The 27,210-nt window shown below is 40.2% G+C and overlaps 1 protein-coding gene across 14 annotated transcripts in view; it reads left to right on the forward strand.

The window, feature by feature from the left end:
* The window catches only part of LOC145551394 (uncharacterized), a 200,076-nt gene that overhangs the window by 90,788 nt on the left and 82,078 nt on the right, over positions 1-27,210 (forward strand). The window contains exon 1 of one of the 14 annotated variants that reach the window (XM_081606010.1): positions 12,323-12,728. The exons of 7 other annotated variants lie outside the window; for them this stretch is intronic. In XM_081606010.1, coding sequence (XP_081462136.1) covers positions 12,721-12,728 — 8 coding nt within the window. In that variant the 5' untranslated portion in view covers positions 12,323-12,720. Of the gene's footprint in view, positions 1-12,322; positions 12,729-27,210 lie in introns of those variants that run through there. 6 more of the 14 variants (XM_081606009.1, XM_081606012.1, XM_081606011.1 and 3 more) reach the window with 6 other exon arrangements.

Genomic DNA, 27,210 nt, shown 5'->3' on the forward strand with positions numbered 1-27,210 from the left:
TGTGGCTCTGCGCCGGCCCTTTAAATGCTCCATCTTATCGGGGATGCTTCCTCTTTGGCTAAGCGCTGATAGATGAAAGGCTCCTCTGTTTTGCGAGAGCATCTCAGAGAAATGTATGTAAGATATATATTGTCAGTTTGGGTTTGTTTTGGCTTCGGTTGCCAGGTTGTTTGGTCTGGGTGCGTTTGATTCGATGCGTTTGGGCCGATGCGACGATGGAGACCGTCCCCTGGGACAGGTGATAGCTTATCAAAGTCTTAGCAGCCCTTCTGCAGCAGTGATACGCACACACACATACACACACACACACACTTCCCACCTGCATGTCTGCATGAGGGTGTGTGTTTGTGTGTGAAACTCTTGTCATGAAGGGAGCGGTGGTTGGAAGGACAGTTTGACGTTCTGCTTGGCATCATGGGACGGCGCTGTCGCCTGACGATGCTGCCACCACGGAGATAACCTTCAGGGTGACAGCCAAGACAAAGACACACACACACACACACACACACACACACACACAGCAGACTTCATACGCTGAGCTAAACGCAGAGGGATTGATCCTAATTAGTGCTAATCAATATGTTGATTGATAGTTTCATTTGACCTCCAAACAAAACAAAAAAAAGCAGAAATGAGAACAGATAAAGATTAATTAAATTTTCAACATTTAATAGTTTTTATTTAACCAAAGAGATTAAATGGAAAATATTTTTTTCTAAAAAACAAAAACCGTTTTAGGTTTTTTCAATATTTTTATCCAGTTTATTTTATTTTTGCATTTGAGCTCTGAGGAGTGGGGACTGTCTCTTTTTATTTATTTTATTAAACAATGAATAATAAACACAACAAAAGGTTTAAAGTTGCATCTAAACCATTTTATTTTATGTAAAACTTATTCTTAAAACTTTAACTTGTTAATGTGTGTTGGAAACAAATTTTATTAATGGAAAACATTAAGAAATATTAATTATATGATGACTTAAATAATTACTTTGTGTCATGTATCAGCATGGGTAAGCACTGGTCTCTTAGGAATCTCACATTAATTATAATTTTATAATTACAGAAAGTGCAGCAGAAAATTAAAAAGGACTTTAGTAGCCATGAGAAGACGGAGCAAAAGTTTAAAAACATTTATTCAGAATCAGAAAAAAAAGTCTAATATTGTTGAAATGTTTATTTCCTGCCTTATAATCTTAAACACGTTTAAACAAACGTTGATAAATATATTGTGTGTTTTTGTTGAGTCATAATGTTTTACCCATTCATAGCAGGTTTTATGTTATATAATTTTACACAGTAGTTTAGTTATTCAGTGCTTGTTTAATGCAATTTTTAACATGAGACTCAAAGAAATTAATATAAATATCCTTTATTGTCACATAGAGGGAAAATTCATGTGCAACAGCAGCAAAGTAAAAATATATAAACATACAAATAAGAATCAAAACTGAACAGTAAGAGTGTAAAAGCCCTGAAGAAGCGGAGAATTTAAATAAAAGAGCCGGACACGGTGCTTCTGCTCCAGCGATTATTATTATCTGGTTAACTTACAAACACACAACGATATCAACGTTGACACAGCCGTATCTTAGCAACGATGCTAACAGTGGAGCTAACAGAGCTAACAACGAAATTTAACATTCAGAGCGTCCAAAAAAACTCACAATCTTTCTGAAAGTTAAGAAAACAAATGTACAATCTACAGGTGTGTATATATTTATACACTCATACCTGAAGAATAGGAGAATTTTAATAAAAGAGCCGGACACGGTGCTTCTGCTCCAGCGATTATTATTATCTGGTTAACTTACAAACTAATAGTGCTAATAGTGGAGCTAACAGAGCTAACAACGAAATTTAACATTAAGAGCGTCCAAAAAAAACTCACAATCTTTCTGAAAGTTAAGAAAACAAATGTGCAATCTACAGGTGTGTATATATTTATATATATATACACACTCATACCTGAAGAAGGGGAGAATTTTAATAAAAGAGCCGGAGCGATTATTATTATTATCTAAGGAGGAAGTTCCGGTGCTCTTCACTGTAGCTAGCTGTAGCTAGCGCCCCCTGCTGGTTGAATCCGACCACTGCTTCCGCCAAATCAAACTACTCAGCCTCTGAAACAACCAAATTTCTGTCCATCACAAGACCACATTTACAACAGAACATAAATAAAACTTTTGTAACTGAAACAAAATAAAAGTCACTAAAATAAAAAGACAAAATTATTTTAAAAAAAAATCTAAATCTTTAAAGATCAAATTCATGATCCCATCAAAATATTAAATACATAATAAAAAATATTGACGTTATTACTGTGCCTTTAAACGGCTTTGGAAAGCTCAGGATGATGCATGAACACATAAATACACAACATGTTTGGCTTTTTAGATGCAAAAACATGTATTTTTACATCAAAATTGTAAACTGAATAATTGCCATTTAAACCCTTTATTAGAAGATTAAACAAAGTTTCTATTAACTTTGTAAAGTGAATCTGAACTGTTACACCTGTTAAAAATGCAAACGTCATGTTTTTCTTTGCATGCCTGCCGTGTTGTTGTCCTGCAGATGTAAGCTAACGATCATCAGCATGTTGTCTTTGTTTTAAGTCTTTTGTGTGTAAAGCATTTAGTCAGCTTGCATGATGCATTTGAGTTCTGGGTGTAAATCGGTAAATATCCCCTCCCAGCATTTCCTTCTCTTCCTGTGGCTCTGGGCGGCGTTAGCTGCAGCTTGAGCACCTGTTGTCAATGCTAACAGTGCAACTTAGTCGTCCGGAAACAATGCCTGCAGCTTGGAGAGGAGGATTAGTGCTAGTAATGTGGGTTAAGAGCTTTAGCTCAGGGCTGCTTGTTAGAAAGTAGAAGACAATAACCAGGAAGTGGCAATAATTAGCTGGAGGTGATGGTACGAGCTGAAAGAGCCTGAAACGCACCAAACAAAACCATTCAGGATGTAAAGTTTAGCATAAACTAATAGATGATTGTGATGTGATGTGTGAAACAGCGGAGGAAAGTGAACTGTCATCTTTTTAAAAAAAATGGAAACGGAAGATATTAAGAGGCTCAGCTGGGATTTTGATGACAAACGTTTTTCCTTTCAACATATGGAAACGTGCCGCTTGGATAATGTTTCATCCCTAATCTAGTTTGCTCATAACTACAACACAAAGGTCCGATTTTAAAATAAATCACTAATAATCTGAACAATGTAAAAGGCCTTGCAAAAGTATCCAAACACCTTGAATGTAACCCTAATGAAACAAAAAGAGAGAAATTGATTATCTTAACATTTTATGTGCAAAAATTGTGCATCACTTTAAGATTAAAGGGAAATTAATATTTGATTTCACTCAGATTTCTTACTATTTACCTGCAAGTTCTGTAAACAAAAATCAGAATTTTATTTTTTCTCAGGTTTTCCTAAGTAACACTAATAATTTTAAACATTTAGGTATGACCAAAAAAGTTAACAAATTCTCTTTCTCATGATTTGTAAGTAATTTTTGCTGACATATTTAAGGTTTTACCTCTTTAAAAAATATCTGCAGTATGTTTATGGTTAGATTTTGTGTTTATACATTTAAAATTACAATGGCTGCTGCAGGTAGAAAAAGAGTAAAAAGCTCAGAATTTTTTTTAAATTTAAGAAATTAAAAGTTTTTCAGCTTGAAAAGCTGAAAAACTCAGACATTTTCAAATTATTTTTCTTGAACATTTATGAGATTAGTCAGAAAATGAGTTAGAAAAACTGAAATTTTGAGTTTAAAATTTTCAAGAAAAAAAAGGAAATTTCCAAATTTGATAAGTTGAAAATTTGCAACTTTTCAAACTCAGAAATTTCCAGTTTTTTTTACTCAGAAACATTTTTCTAGTTTTTTTTCTAGCAAATTTGCGACATTTCAGTTTTTTCAAGAAAATTTTGGAGGAAATAAACTTTTTTCCTATTCAACCTGTGATGGTCGTAATTAGAGAAAATTCTTGACTTTTGTAGATTAGAATTGTGACACTGATGAGTTTTCGGACCTTCATGATCGGATTCCTGTCCGACGCCAGCGGCAGGCCAGGTAACGACGGCTATTTCAGCAGATGTTCCTCTGGCGGCTGACAGATTATCCCCCTGCTCTCTTCCTCTCCTCCCACGGCGCCTCGTTTGGGAGGAAGGCCAACAGGAAGTGGTCCGAATCTCCTGCTGGCTGTCAGCAAAGTGCCGCTCAGTCACCCCAAGGATCCTCAAATGTGGATGAGACACACACACACACGCTTATATAAACACACCTGCACTGAGTTGTGTGTTTAGCAATGGACGGGGAAGAGATGGAGATGAAGAGGAACGAACAAAGAGTCGGCAAACACAGCAGTTATAAGAAATGATAAAATGATTCTATGGAAGTAACAAAACATCTAAAATCTCAGAGTACGGAGCAACAAAAGACACAAGCCTCATCGCCTCAGTACAGGAGGGGAAGATCCCTACAAAGGATCACACAGTGAGCCTCTGTAATTGAGGAAGGTTGTCATAGAAACTCCTGGGAAGAAAGAAGCATGTAAAGTGTCTGTTGACACTGCAAACACAACAAAAACGAAACCGATACTTTAATTCATAAATCTTCTCATATCCGAGTCTGAAATTCATCGCCCCCCAGTCAGACAGCTGGAGAATATTATCAGATATAATTTATCGATGCAGCTTGTGCTAATTTTTGCTAATTGGAACAAACAAGCTAAGCAAACATGTCAACGCTAATAACAGAACAGAGATGAAGGAGGATTTCTGGAGTTGGTGCTGAAGTGCAGAACGTCTCAGTGTGGAAAAAGACACTAGACTAATCACTCTCATTGTGGCCTATTTCCATGGTAACTTCCCGCCGAGCCGCAGCGGTAATTTAGCCTTGCTAGCTAACGACACAGAGCGAGTCATTATCTTAGCGCCAGGCTGCGGCCCCCCCTATTTAACGATTCACGCTATGAATGAACAATTAGAGAGCGGATTGTTGGCCCAAGTAGAGGAGAGATGGGAGGAAGACGGGGTCACCTCATCGCTGCCCATCCACAAACTGATTGGATTTCTGATTCCACACACAGAAAAGTACACAAAACATTTTTAAAAATGACTGACGCAGATCATAAATCTCTCTATTCGTGAGGATTCACTCTGCAGAGTTAGAAGCAGCTAAATCTGTTGCGCATACCTGAGTGAAAAATGTAAGGTTAATACTTTTATAGTGCTGCCTTGAATTCTTTAAGTGCTGACGAACCTGCATGCGGTGAGTGAAATTCTCCAGTGAAATGAAGACGACTGCAGCGGTTCTTCGTTATTCCTGGGGAATGCACACATCATGTCCATTTTTACCTCTCAATGCAGCTGCGACCTTCTCCATTAACCGTGCAGCTCAGAACCAACATGTCTGCACAAAGTACAAATTCATCTCAGAATCTCTGCAGTGCTGTTAATTAGCTTATAGCATTCAGTTTAATGGAAAATACGGAATGCTGTTGACTTTTAGTTGGTATAGAAACATTCATAATGAGAACAAATAACCTGCTTTCATTCAGGTTTTATATATGAGGACATAGTGAAACATAATCTGATCTGAAACTGTATTTATTATTAAACTATACCATATTTATTAAATAAGGATGATGCTTGTGCTACCACCTTTAGAAGTGGTGGAAATGTAGCTAGCGCCTCAATATACAACATTAGTCAGTTAGCAGGTAGATAATAAGCATTGGAAGCTAATGCTAAAGCGATAGCGTGACAATGGAGTATTTCCCTCCACAGGGTCAAATTTCTCATCACCTGCCTGAACTGTTTGTGCTTCAGGAAGTCATTCTTCTGAGCAAACCTTTCGCTCATTGCTACAACTTTAATTCCTAGCGGTGCTAACTCTGTTGTTGATTTTTTACAGTCGGTAACCAAACATGTCTAACTTTATTCAACTGAAAGTTCACAAAACAGCCAAGTGTTTTAGATTTATCTGGAAAAATGTATCTAGCTGAAGCTAACTGCGCGAAGCGTTTGCAAAGTTAGCAAAAGCAGCTAAGCTAAAATTAGCTTCGCCATTAGCGGAAGTGTGCCCAGCCCTGATTTGGTGTGTGGTTTACTTCCTGGTCTGCTCAGTAACTGTGCCCCGTTGCTACGGCAACAGCTAAAGGAAGGAAATGATTCAGATTACCAGTATTTGGCTGCTGTTGTTGAACTTTAGTTGTACTTCAAACACCAAAAGTGCAACAAGCTGTTTTAGCCTCAGCTGCTAACTTTGCACAGAGTGTATTGAAACACCAAAACTTACTGTGTCTCACAGTCAGTAAAAATATTCCAAGAACTTGAGTTTTCTAACAGCATCATTTATTTTTAAATTCCTGACGGCCAGGTCTGCTCGTCCAACATCAGTGTCTGACCTCACAGATGTGCTTCTGGAAGAATACAGTCAGAATTTACATTAAACTCTCTCTGAAACGCTTATCAAAGCTTCAGACGAGCTGAAACAGTTACATCTGGGCTGACACACCATGGCTCAGGTTAGTAAGTTAAACAAATACTTCTGGGAATAAACTGTTCAATGATAATCCCATGATAAATTAATACGAATTCAATAATTTCCATTTACATCAGTTTGATCTTTTCTCTCCAGAAAAGTCTCCAGTTGCTGTTTTTTAGGACAGTTTTGTCTTTATAATTCATTTATTTGTTGTTTTGTTTGGATATTTAAAATGTTTTCCAGGTCCAGTGGTGAATATTCATCAGAATTTAAAGTTTGTCGATCTTTGAGAATGTGTTCTCGCTTCATTTTCATTATCAAAATGATCTCAAAACAATATTATCGCGTATTGCAATAACTTCTGGGACAATTTATCCTCCTGGAAAATTAATCGTGACAAAATTCATCTGTTGTTTTACCGATTCTTTTTTAAATCGACACAGTAAATAAACATGGCAAAGAGAAAATTAACAATTTTCTAATAGGTTCTTGATTATGTTCTCATTTTTGTGTTGCCAGATATTCGCAGTAGGGCTGTTGTAAACGATTATTTTAGTAATCGAGTAATCTATAGATTTTTCTTACGATTAATCGAGTAATCGGATAAAAACAATTATGAAATAAAATATTGGTAAATCTTCCATAACACCAGTGTTACTATCGGATATCAACATCAGTCTATTTTTTCCACCTTTGAGCTTCCCTACCAGTTACTTTTTTGTACACCGGGGGAGAAACACGGGATATTTACGGCTCCTCCGTTCAGAAACTCATCTACCAGCCATGTTCCGCCTCCCGTTTGTTCAGACCGGGATGATATAAGTTTATTGTGCGGTTCGTCCGTAAAGCTGCTCTTACCCTGTAAGCATCAACCCTCAGCCGCCCGCCGTGTTCAGTCTCTCCGCTCACCTGTAGAAATCCTCTTCCCGCCGTTCAACCAGCAGCTCCGGAGCAGAAAGGCTGCCGAACTCCCGGCATCGCGCCGGTCATTTTAAGGATGTTTATTGGTCCCACAAAAACGATGAAAACCCGGAATTATCACCAATCAGTAAAATCCCCGCGGGCCGAACGTGAAGATTGGACGTTATGCCGCTAACACGTAGCTTCCGTCAACAACTCAGAGGCGGAAGTCAGAGCTCCGCGCAACGCAAATAATGTTCCGGCTGAAACACGGTGCGCTAAATGATAAAACATAAATTAACGAAGCTTCGAGGCAGGTCAATTTTCCTCAAGGCATTTTAATAATCGAGTTACTCGAATCACTCGAGGAATCGTTTCAGCCCTAATTCGCAGCATCAAATTCGTAATTAGAATTTAAAACTGATATTCTGAGATGAAGCAGACGAACCTTTACGGTGCCGATCTGTGGCCGTGTGGATATCACTTTATAAAACACTCGTAGGAAGGAAGTGCAAATTACCTATTTTGTCAGGCAGCTTTCTTCCATTTGAGATGAAGAGCAAGGCCCTCGATGCACACTTCATCCGCAGTTCATTCAATTTACAGTTCACACCTCTCCCCAACACACACACACACACACACACACACACACACACACACACACACACACCTCCCAAACAACAACTCCTTGAAGGTCAGTGGCTTATTCAAACGACGGCGCTGCGGTGTGTAGTCGGTGTGTGTGTTTCGGTTCCCCCTCGCTGTCAGGCCTTTTGTGCGTCTCCTGCTAAAGAAGCTGTCAAGCCGCAGCGCTGAAGGGCTCACAGGAGGGACAAAAAGCATAGTTTTTGTTTTGTTTTGTTTGCCTGCCGTCGTGTTCGGCTGGATGTGGGAGACTGAGAGTGAAAGGTAAAGAAAGGCGGGTGAGAGTGGAGTACTGGGAGGAGCGTAGCGTGTAATTTAGTGTTTGCCTCACTCTACTGTACATTGTTTTAGTCGTGCCAAAGCTGCTCTTTGTTAGGCTGAGGAGATAGCCATCAATCACCTGTCAGCTGGTCAAAAGGGACAGCCGAGGGAGGAAGGGGCCCCTGTTTCCACCCTCCTCTTCATCTTCCTCCTCTTCTCTGCTACCTAGCAAACTTGGGGTCCGGGGAAAGCCCGGCCGCTGGATTCCGGTTTGGATCAGGAGTCCAGGTGGAGGCCAACGCAGAGGCAGGAAAAGTAACTTTTTCCCGTCTTGTTTTGCTCTTCAGAGGCGAAAGGATCCATCGGTTTTGTTTTCCTGTCGCTGATGTCAAAGAGCTGCTTAATAGGAGCGTCTAATTGTAATATGACACCTCCGCAAGCCGCCGTCTCTGTCACCAGACGACAAACCCTTCATTATGCTAGCTAATGTTAGTGCTAAGATAAGCTAACAGACCCATTAGTGCCAGTTCATTTAGCTCGTTAGCCAAAGCCTCGCGGCTGATGACATTCATTATATATCATTAGTGCACAATTAACACGTCTCGCTCTGACACGGCTGCTCCCAATGTTACACGACACTTTTAATCATGTTTTATGAAATGATTCGGCTGCGGCGACATGATTTGGGAGTTTTTACATCATTACATGAACCAGCTGTAACCGTAAACGGACGAGCAGAGAAATCCTGAATGACGCTCTGCAGCTTCATTTAGGAAATCAATCCATCCATCCATCCATTTTCTTGCACCCTTGTCCCTTAATGGGGTCGGGAGGGTTGCTGGTTCCTCTCCAGCCAACGTACCGGGCGAGAGGTGGGGTCACCTGGACAGGTCGCCAGTCTGTCGTAGGGCAACACAGAGACACACAACCATGCACACACACACTCACACCTAGGGGCAATTTAGACAGACCAATTAACCTGACAGTCATGTTTTTGGACTGTGGGAGGAAACCGGAGTACCTGGAGAAAACCCACCATGCACAGGGAGAACATGGAGACTCCATGCAGAAAGACCGGGGCCCGGAATCAAACCCAGAACCTTCTTGCTGCAAGGCAACAGCTCTACCAACTGCGCCACTGTGCAGCCCTCATTTAGGAAATCAAACTTTTAATTGTTTCTCAAGCAGTTGACGCCAATGTAAGTATTTATTTCTCCAACTAGAGAGTCAAATGTTTATAAAAAGTGGATTAAAACTGAGTTTTATAAGTGTATATTGTATAAATTTTAAATAATAAATCCGTTAATCTAACCTCTGGTTCTGAGACGGTTGTTCCTTCCTACTGTCACCACATGCTTGATCAGAACAAGAATAATGGAGACGAACTAATTCGATACTATTGTCCATCAGTTTAAACATCAATGTGCAGATCTATGCAGTCTAATTCTACGCTTCATCATTTATTTTACATTATATTTAAATTCCTCATTTTATCTTCTGAACCAGTTGAAAGGTTGTTGGAGTTTATTTTTACGTGTTTAACCAACAGTTTTCAGTTTCTTTATCTTCTATTGCTGTTGTTTTTCACGTTTGTGAAGCTTTTTGTGTTTTTTAGTTTGCTTCACTGCTGCAGTTACCAAGTGAATCTAATTCATTTATGTTTGCGTTTTTAAAAAAATAAACATTTTGAGTCTAGGTTTTCTGCACCAGCTGATTCTAAACCTCATATCGGTGTTGGTATCAGAGATGAAAATACCAAAAATAAATAATAATTTTACAAATTTACATTGCTGCAAAGCCAAGCTGCATTTTGACTTGTTGGTTTATAAATACAGTCAAATTTAACTGCATCTAATTAAATTTAAATAGGATTTTATACAGATTTGTTTAATAAAATAACTCAAACTGGACCAACAGTGAAAGCTGAGCCTGCAAAGCGTGCATTGAGCTTGAACTGCTTCATATTCACTTCCTGCTGTGGTATTTTCACGCTGCTTGGCGCCGTTTGGCGGCTTGGATCCGACCCAGCAGTAAAATAAAACCTCTCAAAAAGAGGAAACCTTTCTCAGTGTCACATGACGTCTTAAACTAGGGGCCCCCAAACGTTTTCCTGTGAGGGCCACATAACGTTTCCCTTCTCTGGTCGGGGGGGGGCGGAGTCAGTTTGTAACAGAAAATGTGTGACACGTTTATCACCTGCGATGCCGGTGATAAACGTTTCTCGATTGATTTTTACCCAGAAAGCACATGGGCAAAAACCGTTAGTGAAACTGTCACTGGGACTGACTAGTAACTTTAACATATGAATTCCTCATATGTTAACATAAAGGCTCGTTTTGAAGCATAAGCTGCTACTTACAGGCTTGGAAGAATTCGACCTGGAATGCGGCGTTCATAACAAACACGTGTTCATCTGCTCTACCGCTAGCAACCAACCGTACTGATTAAATAACATAATTAGTAATGTTATTAAATAACATAAAACACCCACAGTTTATAGGACACACTTCCTGCTAAAGAGCCCCCTGGTGGTTGAAGAAAAATCCACATATAAACCGGAAAATACAATATATGAAAAAAAATCTGAATTGTTCAGGGGGCCGGACCAAATGTGGAGGCGGGCCGGATCCGGCCCGCGGTCCGTAGTTTGAGGACCACTGTCTTAAACTAAAGAAATTGATGCTGTCGGCATAAATTACGTTTTATTATATGCATCCTGTGAGGAGCTGCAGTGATTTTCGCTCGTTATGTCAGAACCGTGATGCTTCTGTCCAGAGCAAACAGGTGATTTTAACCTGCTGAGATTTAAATTTTAATTATTTTCCCTTTTTATCTGGAGTGTTTTTTAAACCCAAACACAAAACAATCATTTTTATTTATTGAAGAATTCACCATATATTTTAAATCTGCATGATTTCCTGATATCCTGCACATCTATAATCAATACATTCAGACTTTGGCTGATTTCCCTGAATCAGTCGCAAGCAGATTCTCACTTACTGGCTTTTTTTTTTTTTCATTTCTTAAACTGCGTAACTTTTCAGAAACACTTTTAACTGCTGTGTTATTGCTGAATACTTTATATTAATACAATTAATCCACATTTTCCTCATTCTTTTTATTCTCCATCCTCACATTTCTCATGATCTGCTAAACAAAGTGAAAACTTTGTTTATTCTGTATCAATCAATGTCAAGATAATCAAATATTCTTCAGTCAGTTGTGATGAAACGTAAACCTGAACTTCATCTGTCCTGATTTTATCTGGCAGGTTTTAAGACTAGATCTGCCTGGTGGTGCGTAAACGAGTTGGACGATTCTGATTCAGGGAGTAAAAGTCACAATTCTGAGATTAAAGTCAAAAGTTTGAGCAAAAATCAAATAAAAATTCTGAAAAAGTCGGAACTGAGATTCTGAGATTAGTCAGTAATCTGAGAAAAAACTGAATTCTGATATCCAAGTCAGAATTATGATGAACTAATCAGAATTACATTAAAATTACGAAAATAAAGGCCCGATCTAAAAAAAGGAGTCGAAATTCTGAGAAAAAAAAATTGAAATTCTGAGATTAAAGTCAAAATTCTGAGAAAAAAATTAAAATTCTGAGAAAAAGTCTGAATTATTATTATTTTTTAACTTCTTCAGTTTGGATTCTTGCTTTGTTGCTTTTTATTCATTGAAATGAAGGAAAAACATCAGAAACACGACTCGGAGATCTGTGTGTCAAAGATCTAAGAACATCTCCAGACACACACACACACACACACACACACACACACACACACACACACACACACACACGGCAAGCAGTATAGATTTTTCTGTCTCCAAGCTGTTGAGTGTGTGTGTGTATAAAAGGGATTAAGGCCTTGCTCGGTAAGATACCATCAGCCATCAGCCCTGCTAGTCCGCTTCGGGCTTTCCCGGCTGCCGCATTGTCTATTCTGCTCCGCTATGTGAAAAATGTTGAATATCAACAATGGCTTTCAGTGGCGCATTGTTGAGTTTTTCTATGAACTAATCTTGCCTCAGTGAAAGAGACCTGGGGCTCGGACCGAACGTCTAGAGCCACAGCATTCCTAGCTGGCGAGCAGAAGGCTGGGACTGAGGGAGGCGGCAGGCTGGAGGAGAGGCAGGGAGAGCCGAGGGCCACGAGGCTGGGGGCCACTGGCTCCAGGAACCGGCTACTGAGGGCGGGTACGGGCAGGAAGGTAGGGAAGATGGAGAGTGGGATGAGATGAGGTTTCAGAATCTGGAAATTTGGTCAAATCATCTAAATTTGCTTAGAAAAACACCAAAATGTTTGAGTTTCTGCCGCTGTGGGAAGCAGCTTCCTGTTCCTGCTGTGGATGCAAGGCTGCTGCGGACGTCCAATCAGATGGCAGGACCTGTGATGATGTCATGGAGGCGAGCGTGACATCATGGCCAGGTAGGCGCTCTGAAACATTTCATGAATAATCAGCTGGACGACAGATTGGTGAAATCTTCCACCAAAGATGAGTTTCTACCAGCGATGAACCGATCTGAGTTTTTCCACTACCGATATCTGAAGTTAAGTATCGGCTGGTTCCGATCCGATGATTTTTTTAAATTTATTTGGTAACTTTGCTGCAGGGCTTCACACTTTATTGGACCGATAGTTTAACAAGTTTGGTCAAACGTAAAAAATCAACTTTGATTTGTTCAGTCAGGGCGATTAGCAACAATTCATGCAAAATAAATGATAAACTGACAAAAACTAAAGGTTTGGTCAAATGTGTCAATTAAACTTCAATAGATATTCTGTCAAATGGTCCAGAAAGTGCAATAATAATTAATTAAAGCATAGAATCAGACTGAATAGATCAAGCACATTATCACTGACACTCGATCTGGAATTGTTTTCTATCTTGGGGCCAATATTAATATTGGTGAATCTCTCATTTTTAAGCATCTGGTAGCGAAATGCTAGCTTAGCGTTGCATCATTTCCTGCTGTAAATGATGAGTTTCCTGTTTATGTTTCATGTTCATGATGATGAACTTTATGAAATCTCCTCTCGTTTACATTCATGTCAGTTCTAGACGTGGATTTGGACTGGTTTCATCGACGGTTCTGATCCATTTTCATATTAATAGTCATAAATAGGTTAATAATTTACATTTTGAGGTTATTTTTTATGCATGTAGCTGCTCATAATCATTAATCAAATAACCGATGCTGGAAAATCCAGACAGGAATTTCTTTGACTTTTCTCAAGAAAAAAAAAATCTTAATTGTGTTTTTTTTCCAATAAATCTTGTTTTTCAATTTTTTAAAACAGATTTCTGTAGATTGGTTTAAAATTAACTAACTTAGAAGTAACATTTCAGCAACATACATATTCCTTTAAGTCAGTAATTCCTTAAAAAAGCTCCAGTTTCGCTGATGGAGACGTAAATTTGCAGGATGTTTTTTGGAGGTAAAGTTGAGCTTTTATGTTTTTGGCTGCATGCAGATCTGAGCGTCTGCAGGGGTCAGCAGAGGTCAGCAGGGGGTCGGCTGTGAGGCTCTCTGGGGTCAGAGCCACAGCAACCTGGATCTGAGGTTTGGTTGGCTTAACCCACAGGTGTCAAACTCAAGGCCCGGGGGCCAAATCTGGCCCGCCGCAGCTTTTTATGTGGCCCTCTGGACTCCAATTTACATCAATAAGTCCTTCCAGTTTTTCACAAATCTGCAAAAATCACACAAAATCAACAAATTTCCACATTTTTTCCTGATTTTACTGCTAATTTTCTCAGAATTGGTCAAAAACGTTGAATCCGTAACCGATACGACGAGTGATAGAGTCACATTTGACATCATACATTAGCGTAAATATTGTAAAAAAAATAATGATTACAAATATTTCTTAATATTCACCACAAAATCTGTCATTTTGATTGCAAAAATAAACACTAAAATAATCACAAATCCCAGAGGAACAGCTATTTATTGATATTTTAACAGTTTTATTGGTTTTATCAATAGATTCTGGTGCAACCGGCTCTTTAAGAACATTCAGATTTTTGATTCGGCCCAAAATAAAAATGAGTTTGACACCACTGGCTTAACCCCTCACCCAAACACACACACACACACACACACACACACACACACACACGAACATCAATGCAGCGTAATCGTCGGCCTCTGGTGATTTGTCCTCTCAGCTTGAAGTCTTGTCTTTCCTCCCAGCTCTCTTCACAATTACAGCCCTGAACTGAACTAGAAAATCTGCTTCAATCTAGCAATTAGTCCCGAGGCCACTGCCTCTGTGTGTGTGTGTGTGTGTGTGTGTGTGTGTGTGTGTGTGTGTGTGTGTGTGTGTGTGTGTGTGTTTTGAGAGCCACAGGAAAAAAGTTGACAGTAGCTGAAGAATGTGAATTTTTGGGTCACAGTTAAGCAAATAAAAACTTCAACCTGTTGAAAAAAAAAAGAATATATATATATTTTTTTTGTTTATTTAAAAAAATAGACCGTTAAATGTAGCTATTGATTAGTAAAATAATACCACAAATCTGTAACAAACATCCAGAAAACTGCAAAACTGCCGAAACACCGACTTCCTTTAAACCACCTGTTTAAAGTTGGTAGTAAGTGAAACATTAATCAACCTATTTGATTTTTAGTGATGGCGTTTGACTAATTATAGTATTTATATCTTGTTTTTATGATGTTTTTATGATGTAAACACGTCGAACTACCAAATAAACGTTTAGGAATCTGATGCTCTGTGAAGTAAAACACCAGACTGAGCTGAAATAACTGTTTTCTCTCCTGATTTACTCAGATTGTGGGGTTTTGCTGTGTCTGGGACTCTGAATCCTCCGTGATGGAATATTTTAAATGCCTGCCTGAGTTTCATTTTGTTCTGCTAGTTTAGGACACGGTGATCTTCGGAAGTGAAAGCATTCCTGGGTTTTTCTCAGATTATTTCGGCAGATATTTGAGACCCTGAGTTTGACTCGGTAACAAACAAACTGTCTGGCTGGATGGTTGTTTTATGAGACGTGGCGGTTTTCCTTGAGCCGAACTCAGTGCTGAGTCACAGACGTCCCGTTCGTTGCCGGGCGACAAAACAAGATGGAGGTCAGAAGTAACACAACTTAAAGTGACTAATTACGATAAATATTTTACATTTTAATTCTAAGAATGAAATTTGGAGCATTTTCCTCCCATTCTCTCTGTAAAGTTTGTGGTCGGGGAAAATGTGTAAAAACAAGCAGGCTAACGTTCGTATTACATGTTTTGAGTAATGCTTCCCTTATGCTAATGCTAGCTATGTAGCAACTGATGATGTGCAAGTTGTTGTTGTGTTTGTTACTGTTCCTTCAAAAACGTGACTGGAAGCCTTTAGGTTTATGTTTGTTTCTGTGTTGCTCTGTAAAGACTTGGTTCGATAGCACCATGCTAATGGTAGCATGTTGTTGTCAGCATTAGCTGCTAATGGTAGCATGTTGTTGACAGCATCAGCTGCTAATGGTAGCATGTTGTTGTCAGCATCAGCTGCTAATGGTAGCATGTTGTTGTCAGCATTAGCTGCTAATGGTAGCATGTTGTTGTCAGCATTAGCTGCTAATGGTAGCATGTTGTTGTCAGTATCAGCTGCTAATGGTAGCATGTTGTTGTCAGCATCAGCTGCTAATGGTAGCATGTTGTTGTCAGTATCAGCTGCTAATGGTAGCATGTTGTTGTCAGCATCAGCTGCTAATGGTAGCATGTTGTTGTCAGCATTAGCTGCTAATGGTAGCATGTTGTTGTCAGCATTAGCTGCTAATGGTAGCATGTTGTTGTCAGTATCAGCTGCTAATGGTAGCATGTTGTTGTTAGCATTAGCTGCTAATGGTAGCATGTTGTTGTCAGCATTAGCTGCTAATGGTAGCATGTTGTTGTCAGTATCAGCTGCTAATGGTAGCATGTTGTTGTCAGCATCAGCTGCTAATGGTAGCATGTTGTTGTCAGTATCAGCTGCTAATGGTAGCATGTTGTTGTCAGCATCAGCTGCTAATGATAGTATGCTGTTGTGAGCATCAGCTGCTAATGGTAGCATGTTGTTGACAGCATCAGCTGCTAATGGTAGCATGTTGTTGTCAGCATCAGCTGCTAATGGTAGCATGTTGTTGTTAGCATTAGCTGCTAATGGTAGCATGTTGTTGTCAGCATCAGCTGCTAATGGTAGCATGTTGTTGTCAGCATTAGCTGCTAATGGTAGCATGTTGTTGTCAGTATCAGCTGCTAATGGTAGCATGTTGTTGTTAGCATTAGCTGCTAATGGTAGCATGTTGTTGTCAGCATCAGCTGCTAATGGTAGCATGTTGTTGTCAGTATCAGCTGCTAATGGTAGCATGTTGTTGTCAGCATCAGCTGCTAATGATAGTATGCTGTTGTGAGCATCAGCTGCTAATGGTAGCATGTTGTTGACAGCATCAGCTGCTAATGGTAGCATGTTGTTGTCAGTATCAGCTGCTAATGGTAGCATGTTGTTGTCAGCATCAGCTGCTAATGGTAGCATGTTGTTGTCAGTATCAGCTGCTAATGGTAGCATGTTGTTGTCAGCATCAGCTGCTAATGATAGTATGCTGTTGTGAGCATCAGCTGCTAATGGTAGCATGTTGTTGACAGCATCAGCTGCTAATGGTAGCATGTTGTTGTCAGCATCAGCTGCTAATGGTAGCATGTTGTTGTTAGCATTAGCTGCTAATGGTAGCATGTTGTTGTCAGCATCAGCTGCTAATGGTAGCATGTTGTTGTCAGTATCAGCTGCTAATGGTAGCATGTTGTTGACAGCATCAGCTGCTAATGGTAGCATGTTGTTGACAGCATCAGCAAACACACTTAACATTCTTTAAAAGTAAAAGTTTTTCTTTCTCTGTTGCATTATTGCAAAAGTGGATATTTCTAAAAGGCCGTAAAGCTGAAGTTTGATGCATTTTGGTTTTCAGTCGGTAAAAAAACTCGTCTTTAGAAAAGATTGTTGGGCGGACAACCCAAAGATTTTTCTGTTTTCTGTTTACGTGTTTTGCAAACATTATTCTTTACATGAAACTCATAAGAACACATCAGGTGAGTTGTTTTGATTATTGTTTTTTTACAATAATACAAAAGGAACTTGATAAAATTGTGTTTATCTTTTGGATAAAGATAAAAAGACAGTCACATTTCTCATTCGATTCCAGAATCCCCCTGACCTCTGTCCTGATTCCATTCCTGAAATCGGGACAGAGATGATGACACTTCCTTCCTTCCTTCCTCAGAGGGAAAAGCTGTTCCCCATTCATGAGTCTGTAAATACAAAGGAGGACAAGACAACCTCGGGTTCATAGATTTAAAGTAATCCAAAGGAAGGCCTCGACAAGACGGGCGAATCCAGATGAAACTGAAAGTGCGTGAAGTGGGATGAGAGGATGAAGTGGACGTCGGAGGAGAGGAGAGCGCTGACGGTTTTCATTCCCCGGGGGGACGGCAGGCCTGGCTGGGCAGCAACAGAGACGCTTAGTGCCGCCTGGCTTCCCCCTAAAGACTCCCGCCCAAGCATCCCGCTCCCGTGTCTCCTCTTTCTCCTCTCCATCGCTTCCCTCTCTCCTCCTTTTGTCCCTTCCCTCCTTCACCCTCCAGGTCCTCCTGCTTGCTCTCTTTTTCTCTTGCTCCGTTCCTCCATTCCCTTTTCTCTCCACCCTCCCTGTCTTGGCCATTACAGACACTCAGGCGGGGGGAGGGCGGCGGCGGCGGGATGGGGAGAGATGGAGGCGGCACAAAGGGCCCTGATGCTGCGGTCCAACCAGAGTGGCTGCTTTGAAAGGAAGCTGGACGGATTCTTAATGCTGCCAGTGGACAGAAACACTTGGACACACAGACTCAGTTCTTTATCCTCATCTTTTAGCTGTTTTGGCCCAAAAAAAAAGGGAAAAAAGCACATCATTTGCCCTTCCCTCCACCCCTGATGTTCTATCACACACATTAAGATGTGATGGAGGCTAATACAGCTTAAGGCCTGGAAACTTTTCCGGTTTCCAAGAGAGCAGGCGCGCGTCGATGTTTGTGTGTGCTTGAGTCTCTGTCAGAGGTTGCTTCTGTTTGTACATTAAGGCTGTTTTCACACCTGATGGTGCGGCAGACCCGGTTCGGCTGCTCTGAGTCAAACCAACCGCCCTGCAGAAACAGCCTGACCGAGTATCTTATCCAGTTTCTAGAGCAAATGTCTGAAATAAGACGAAGCAAACTTACAAGCAACTTTTCATCAAGATATAGATCAGTGGTTCTTAACCTTTTTTGAGGTACCGAACCCCGCAGTTGCATATGCGTATTCACCGAACCCTTCTTATTCCAACAACCCCCCCACCGGTCCCCGCACAACTCCCCACCCACCCCGGCACACAAAATACTTTGCGGTATTCTGATTTAGTAATGTAATTATATTAGCTGTGTTACCACCCCCACACCACTAGAGGCAGTAGCAACCCCGAAAAGATGCGACTAAGGAGCAGATTTAGACTATAGAATTTGGTAAAAACTGTGAGTTTTGCTGAAGTAATTAAAGTCACAAGTTCAAATCCATGCTGAGAGTGGAGCTCCTTCAATCGGCTCCTCCGCAGCTCTGATTGGCTAAGCAATGTAACGTGATGCTCTGATTGGCTAAGCAATGTAAGGTGATGCTCTGATTGGCTAAGCAATGTAACGTGATCCTCTGATTGGCTAAGCAATGTAACGTGATGCTCTGATTGGCTAAGCAATGTAAGGTGATGCTCTGATTGGCTAAGCAATGTAAGGTGATGCTCTGATTGGCTAAGCAATGTAACGTGATCCTCTGATTGGCTAAGCAATGTAACGTGATCCTCTGATTGGCTAAGCAATGTAAGGTGATGCTCTGATTGGCTGAGTAATGTAAGGTGATCCTCTGGAGCAAGTGATGGCAAAGCGGGGCGTCATCACGTCTTTACCTCCGTGGCAGAGGTTCCGCCGAACCCCTGGGGTTCGATCAGAACCAGGTTAAGAACCACTGATGTAGAAGCTCGTTTTCAGTCAACAACTCCTTGACTTTAAAATATTTCTGTTAGTTTATAAATCACTGAGCGGCTCATTAAAGACCTGCTGCTGCTGTTGTCACGGCAACCTCCCAGACCTCTCAGGTCTTAAGGTTCTGGTTCTGGCTCTGCATCCCCAGAGCCAGAACCAAACGTGGAGAAGCAGGATTCAGCTTCTATGCTCCACAAATCAAATCTAATTTTATTTATATGTCACATTTTGGCATCGAGGCATTTCAGACAGCTTCAGAAACACACAAGTTTGAACAACTGAAACTTCACATTTATCCGTCGTTACACATCAAAAGGTTGGTTGTTTCATTTACGACGCTTCAAAAGCAGCTCTGACCCGGTGGGGTTTAGTCTAGGTTTAAAGCCACTCAGTGTTTCGGCTGTTTTACGGTTTTCTGGAAGTCTGTTCCGGATTTGTGGTGCGTAGAAGCCGAATGCTGCTTCTCCATGTTTGGTTCTGGTTCTGGGGATGCAGAGCGGAACCAGAAGACCACCTGAGAGGTCTGGAAGGTTGCCATGACAACAGCAGATCATTAATACATTGTGGTGCTAAGCTGTTCAGTGATTTATAAACTAGTATTTTGCAGTTTATTCTCTCGCTGTTGAACCGGGTGATGAGCTCCGACCTCCTGGTTTTAGTCAGAACTCCAGCAGCAGTTTTTTGGATCAGCTGGAAATCTGGGACAAACTTCGGTAACACTTTATTTGAAGGGGGTGAATAAGACATAAACATGTCATAACACCTGTCATGAACATGAATAAGCCTTCATGAATATTTATGACTTGTCATAAATATTCGGTAAATTATTTAATACAAAGTTGACATTATTCAAAATGTCTGTTATGACAACTTGACATTAACCAAGAAATCATTACTGTTTAAACTTTACCTTTAATAACATAAAGTTACCTAATTTTTAAAGTGCAATCAGTAATACTTTTATAACAAATTTATACCAGTAATGATTTATTGGTTAATGTCAAGTTTGTATTAAAAGTGTCATAATTTACCGAATGACGCTTTATGACAACAGTCATAAATATTCACGAAGGCTTATTCATGTTCATGACAGGTGTTATGATATGTTTATGACATGTTTATGACATGTTTATGACAGGTGTTATGACATGTTCATGACAGGTGTTATGATATGTTCATGACAGGTGTTATGATATGTTCATGACAGGTGTTATATGTTCATGACAGGTGTTATGACATGTTTATGACATGTTCATGACAGGTGTTATGATATGTTCATGACAGGTGTTATGATATGTTCATGACAGGTGTTATGACATGTTTATGACATGTTCATGACAGGTGTTATGATATGTTCATGACAGGTGTTATATGTTCATGACAGGTGTTATGACATGTTTATGACATGTTCATGACAGGTGTTATGATATGTTCATGACAGGTGTTATGATATGTTCATGACAGGTGTTATGACAGGTGTTATGATATGTTCATGACAGGTGTTATGATATGTTCATGACAGGTGTTATATGTTTATGACATGTTTATGACAGGTGTTAAGACATGTTCATGACAGGTGTTATATGTTTATGACATGTTTATGACATGTTTATGACAGGTGTTATGACATGTTTATGACATGTTCATGACAGGTGTTATGATATGTTCATGACAGGTGTTATGATATGTTCATGACAGGTGTTATATGTTTATGACATGTTTATGACAGGTGTTAAGACATGTTCATGACAGGTGTTATATGTTTATGACATGTTTATGACAGGTGTTATATGTTTATGACATGTTTATGACAGGTGTTATATGTTTATGACATGTTTATGACATGTTTATGACAGGTGTTATGACATGTTTATGACATGTTCATGACAGGTGTTATGATATGTTCATGACAGGTGTTATGATATGTTTATGACATGTTTATGACAGGTGTTATGACATGTTCATGACAGGTGTTATGATATGTTTATGACATGTTTATGACAGGTGTTATATATTCATGACAGGTGTTATGACATGTTTATGACATGTTTATGACAGGTGTTATGACATGTTCATGACAGGTGTTATGACATGTTTATGACATGTTTATGACAGGTGTTATGATATGTTCATGACAGGTGTTATATGTTTATGACATGTTTATGACAGGTGTTATATGTTTATGACATGTTTATGACAGGTGTTAAGACATGTTCATGACAGGTGTTATATGTTTATGACATGTTTATGACATGTTTATGACATGTTTATGACATGTTTATGACAGGTGTTATGATATGTTCATGACAGGTGTTATATGTTTATGACATGTTTATGACAGGTGTTATATGTTTATGACATGTTTATGACAGGTGTTAAGACATGTTCATGACAGGTGTTATATGTTTATGACATGTTTATGACATGTTTATGACAGGTGTTATGACATGTTTATGACATGTTCATGACAGGTGTTATGATATGTTCATGACAGGTGTTATGATATGTTTATGACATGTTTATGACAGGTGTTATGACATGTTCATGACAGGTGTTATGATATGTTTATGACATGTTTATGACAGGTGTTATATATTCATGACAGGTGTTATGACATGTTTATGACATGTTTATGACAGGTGTTATGACATGTTCATGACAGGTGTTATGACATGTTTATGACATGTTTATGACAAGTGTTTGACATGTTCATGACAGGTGTTATGACAGTTTTATTCACCCCTTCAAATAAAGTGTTACCCAAACTTCTGGAAAACTGCAAAACAGCCGAAACACTGATTTCCTTTAAATCAAGACTATTAGCCCAGCTGGTTAAAATTGACTTCGACCCATAATAAATGAAACATTGACCGTCAATTTTGATGTGTATGTTTTGACGATGGCACTCATCAAAATATAGTGTCTGTTCAATTGTTGACTGTTTTCTTCCTAACTTTTTCATTTTCTGTTCTTCTGATGAGCACTTGCTGCTGAAATGTGCTGTACAAATAAACTTTAATATTGATGAAAATGTACTTATAGGTGAAATAATCAGCCAGCGCAACTGGAACTTCTTCATCAATATTAAGGAAGTATTGACTTAAAACAAACTATTTCTTTCTGAAAACTTACCTGTTAGTTTTCTCTTAATTCAAGTGGGTGTGAAGATATTTGAACTAAAAACTGGGCCAAAAATACTTGGTGAGATTTCGTTTACGTAGTGCGAACCATTTGAAAAACCTGTTCCCCTCCTCACCTGTGGGGGCGCTGCACCAAGAACCACCAGGAAACAAGATGAAAACCTCTGAAGACACAGGGCCCCACTTCCTTCTTCATTACATGTAAACAGAAATGGTGGCGTCAGAATTCAGCGGCTGCAGGATTTCTGGTTTGAAAAAGAGAAAAATCACGAGTTTTTGGTTGTATTTACCCAGAATGCCCTGCGCTGTAGCCCACTTCCTGCTTTTAGAGCGGTTTCTGGTCCGTTTGGCGTTCACACATAGAACCAGAGTTCACTTCGATCGAATAGAGACCGAGGTTTGTAGACGGACCAGAATCAGAGTTTTGGTCCAGATGACCGTTTGATACCTGAGTGAAGTTGGCCTCCCCACCTTCTTCAAATCAGACAAAATTGGTGTCAAATGTTTGTGCTTGTTTGTGCAGCAAAAAATGTCGTTTGTGCTGCTTTGGCTTTGAAGATATTAATGAAAGTCTAAAGGTCAAAAGGTCAACCAGCCCCCCCACTTTTATGAAATCAAACAAAATTAGTGTCAAACGTTAGTGCTACGTTTGTGCTGGTTTGTGCAGCAAAAAATTTTCATTTGTGCCGCTATCATTTTAAAGATATAAAGAAAGTTGGATTTCATAAAAGTTGAGGGCCTGGTTGACCTTTTGCCCTTTACACTTTCATTAATATCTTCAAAGCCAAAGCAGCACAAACAAAAATTTTTGCTGCACAAACCAGCACAAACGTAGCCGAGTTGATTGACACCCATTTTGTCTGATTTGAAGAAGGTGGGGGGGTGGTTGACCTTGGATGACCTCTAGAAACATTTCTGTATATCTCTAAAATGATAGCGGCACAAATGAAAATTTTTTGCTGCACAAACGTTTGACACCAATTTTGTCTGATTTGAAGAAAGTGGGGAGGTGATGCCAACTTCACCCAGGTCAGTTTGATTTACTTCTCCCCAAATGGACTGGACTGGACTGAACCGGACTAAACCAGACTGAACCGGACTGAACTGGACTGAACCGGACTGAACTGGACTGAACCGGACTGAACCGGACTGAACCAAACTGAACCGGACTGAACCGGACTGAACTGGACTGAACCGGACTGAACCGGACTGAACTGGACTGAACTGGACTGAACCGGACTGGAGTTGATTGAAGCGGACTGGACCGGACTGGAGTTGATTGAACTGGACTGAACTGGACTGAACCGGACTGGAGTTGATTGAACCGGACTGAACCGGACTGAACCGGACTGAACTGGACTGAACCGGACTGGAGTTGATTGAACCGGACTGAACCGGACTGAACTGGACTGAACCAGACTGGAGTTGATTGAACCGGACTGAACTGGACTGAACCGGACTGGAGTTGATTGAAGCGGACTGGACCGGACTGGAGTTGATTGAAGCGGACTGAACTGGACTGAACCGGACTGAACCGGACTGAACTGGACTGAACCGGACTGGAGTTGATTGAAGCGGACTGAACCGGACTGGAGTTGATTGAACCGGACTGAACTGGACTGAACCGGACTGAACCGGACTGAACTGGACTGAACCGGACTGGAGTTGATTGAAGCGGACTGGACCGGACTGGAGTTGATTGAAGCGGACTGGAGTTGATTGAAGCGGACTGAACCGGACTGAACCGGACTGAACTGGACTGAACCGGACTGGAGTTGATTGAAGTGGGGTAAACCAGCCTGTGTGAATCCACCTGAAGACTTTTTGTGTCTTCGCGTTCCTTCGCTGCTGGATTTTAAGAGAACATATTGAGTGAATTTGGACTCGGCACAAAGCCAGACCCAAACTGCTGAAGCATCATCAGACTCTGAGCCTGATATCATTTATTGAGCTTTTTTCTTTTTCAGCTGACTTTTTCTTGCAGTTGAAAAACAATCATTAGAAAAATATATTGAAAGGACTTTACAAATCCATAACTCTTTGTGACTCTAATCTGTACACCAAACACAAACAACACTTTTCTTCAAAAGCTTCGGTCGTAAACAGATGAGCTGAATGGATTTACTGTCCGGCTCTCCGCCTTTTATCAGCCTAATTCTCAAACCAATTACAGCGGCAGTATTATTCAGAGGGAGGGAGCGAGCGGCGGCACCGCTACGCGTTTTCTGCCTCTGGATTCCTCTTTGTTGTCGCTGGTGTTTGAGTGAATTATGGATCGGACTCTTTAAGTGGTTCTGAGTTCCTGCTAACAGCTGGACTTTGGTCAGATGCTAAGCTAAGCTAGCTTCACGTTCAGTGCAACCAGAGCTGTTAGCTCAACGGTTGGGAGGCGTTTATCAGCTGAGGATCAGTTTATTTTCTCTGTAGCGCGAGGAAAATGCAGATTTGTCATCAGTTGTGTTTACAGATTAATTTGAAGTTGCAGTTTTAACTCCAGTTTGTATTCATGTTGACTCTTCACGTCTTTTCTGATTTCTGTAATCTGTTATTGATAGTAAAATATATTGATCTTAAAGCAGCAGCGCTCTTTAAACTCTGGGAGACGTTTTTCCTGATCTGAACAAGTTTGGAAAAAGAAAATGATGTGAAAAGGATTTTTGTTTCCAACCATCCAGGGGTGCGTTCACACTGCAGCCTGAAGTGACCCAATTCCGATTTTTATTGACGTAATGCGACCTGTATCCGATCTTTTCATGGCAGTGTGAACAGCTCAGGTCGGATTCTTTTCAGAATGTGACCCATATCCGATATGTATCCGATTCAAATGTGACCATAACGTCCAGGTCGCATTCATCCGAACTGAACGTCACTGATTCTCAACAAATCTCACTATTCTGCTCCTGATACGCGCAAGTGGGAAGAAAAACAACAACCATGACGGATTATATGAGGATTAAGTTGTTAATTTGCTGCTCCGGTTGGACAACAACTTCAAATATGTAAGCTAAGCTCCACCGTTAGCCTCCATGTTTACTTCCGTAAACACTGAGCTCTTCTTCTTCTTCTTTTTATGGCGGTTGGCAGAACACTGAGAACGCTGACGCTATGGCGCCCTCTACTGCGCATGCGGGACACTTCAGGTTGTTTGCCCGTTCAGACTGCAGAACACATACAGGAAGCATTTACTGGCTGTGAGAACGGACCCGGCAAAAAACATCGGAATTGCCAAAAAATGGGAATTGGGTCACTTCAGGCTGCAGGGTGAACGCACCCCCAGTTGAATAAAAGTCAAACTGTCATTCTGTGATTCTTCCAAGTTTGTTTTTATTTAAAACTTGACATTTGACATAAATGTCCAGTTTCATTAAAACACACTTTTCTTCAAAACACTTTTATTTTTTAACAAATTAAACAAATATGACTATTTCCTCCACAGACATAATTTAATAGAGATCATTAATGATCTTTGATTTATTGCTCATAAATTCTTGACAGAAACTGAAAGTTTGGGAGGAAAATCAAAATGATTTTCCTCTAAACACAAAGATCAAAACTTTGTTACAACCAAGTTTCCTTCTGAAAACTTGACGTTTGAAATCTGTGAAACAAAATCCAATCATTTCACATCCGTTTAAAAAGAGTTCTGACTTTAGACATGAGACGTGTGCAATATTATTAAAATATTGTCCATCTTTAATAGATATAAATGATATTTGGTGCTGAAACCAGATTGATTCCATCAGTTGGTCTTTATCAATAATTCATTTCCTGATTCATGAAGCTGCAACGTTGATCTCTACTGGGAAATGTGTTACAGTTCATATAAAACTTTATTCTCATAATGTTGTGACTCTATTCTCTTAATTTCATCTTTTAATTTTTATTAGTATCTCCTTTAAAGCTGCATCATAATTGGGCTCCATTTGTTGATCAATCAACAGAAACACGGAGTGACAAACAAACAAAAAGGTTGTAGAAGACGAGGCGGGTTTATTGCACAATAATGGGTTTATGAAGCTTAAACTGATCTGCTGCATACCTACAACAATAGCCAAGCAAACACACGGATGCCTGCGAGTGTGTGTGAGTGTGTGTGAGTGTGTGTGCGTGTGTGTGTGTGTGTGTGTGTGTTACAGCAACCCGGCTTGGTGTGAACTGGTGCCAACGAGTCTCACACACACAGCTAGCACAACCAAATCTGGCTAACCTTCCCCCAAGTCTGTCCAGTGGAGCAAAACACACACATACACTGATCAGTTGGCCAAAACCTACTGACATGCAGGCCAATTCCCTGTTTAACACACACACACACACACACACACACACACACACACACACACACACACACACACACACACACACACACACACACACACACACACACACAGATGTGACCACACAGCTTAGGCCTCCAGTAAGGCGCTGGGCCTCTGCTGGTCAGCAGCGAAGCGCTTCCCTCTGGTCCGGTGAGCGGATGGAGGGATGCAGAGACGGAGAAAGAGGATTAGAGCGATACGGAGACAAAGAACGACAATAGTTTGTCACATTTAGTCAGAGAGGATTTTATGGAAAAGCTGATTTGGAGTCTGCCACCAACAAACAACAAAAACGGAAATGTGGGATTTATTACGAATCAGTTGGAGAATTTGCAGGAAGTTTAATGGCGGATCGGACTTTTCCAATCTGTGCGGTTTTGAAATAAGTAGGTTAGGATTTTTTTTTTTTCTTTTTGCAAATGTTTTTAATTGCTTCTCATAA

This window comes from Poecilia reticulata, chromosome 4, assembly GCF_904066995.2.
Source record: "Poecilia reticulata chromosome 4, P_reticulata-male-v2, whole genome shotgun sequence".
Classification (NCBI taxonomy): Eukaryota; Metazoa; Chordata; class Actinopteri; order Cyprinodontiformes; family Poeciliidae; genus Poecilia; species Poecilia reticulata.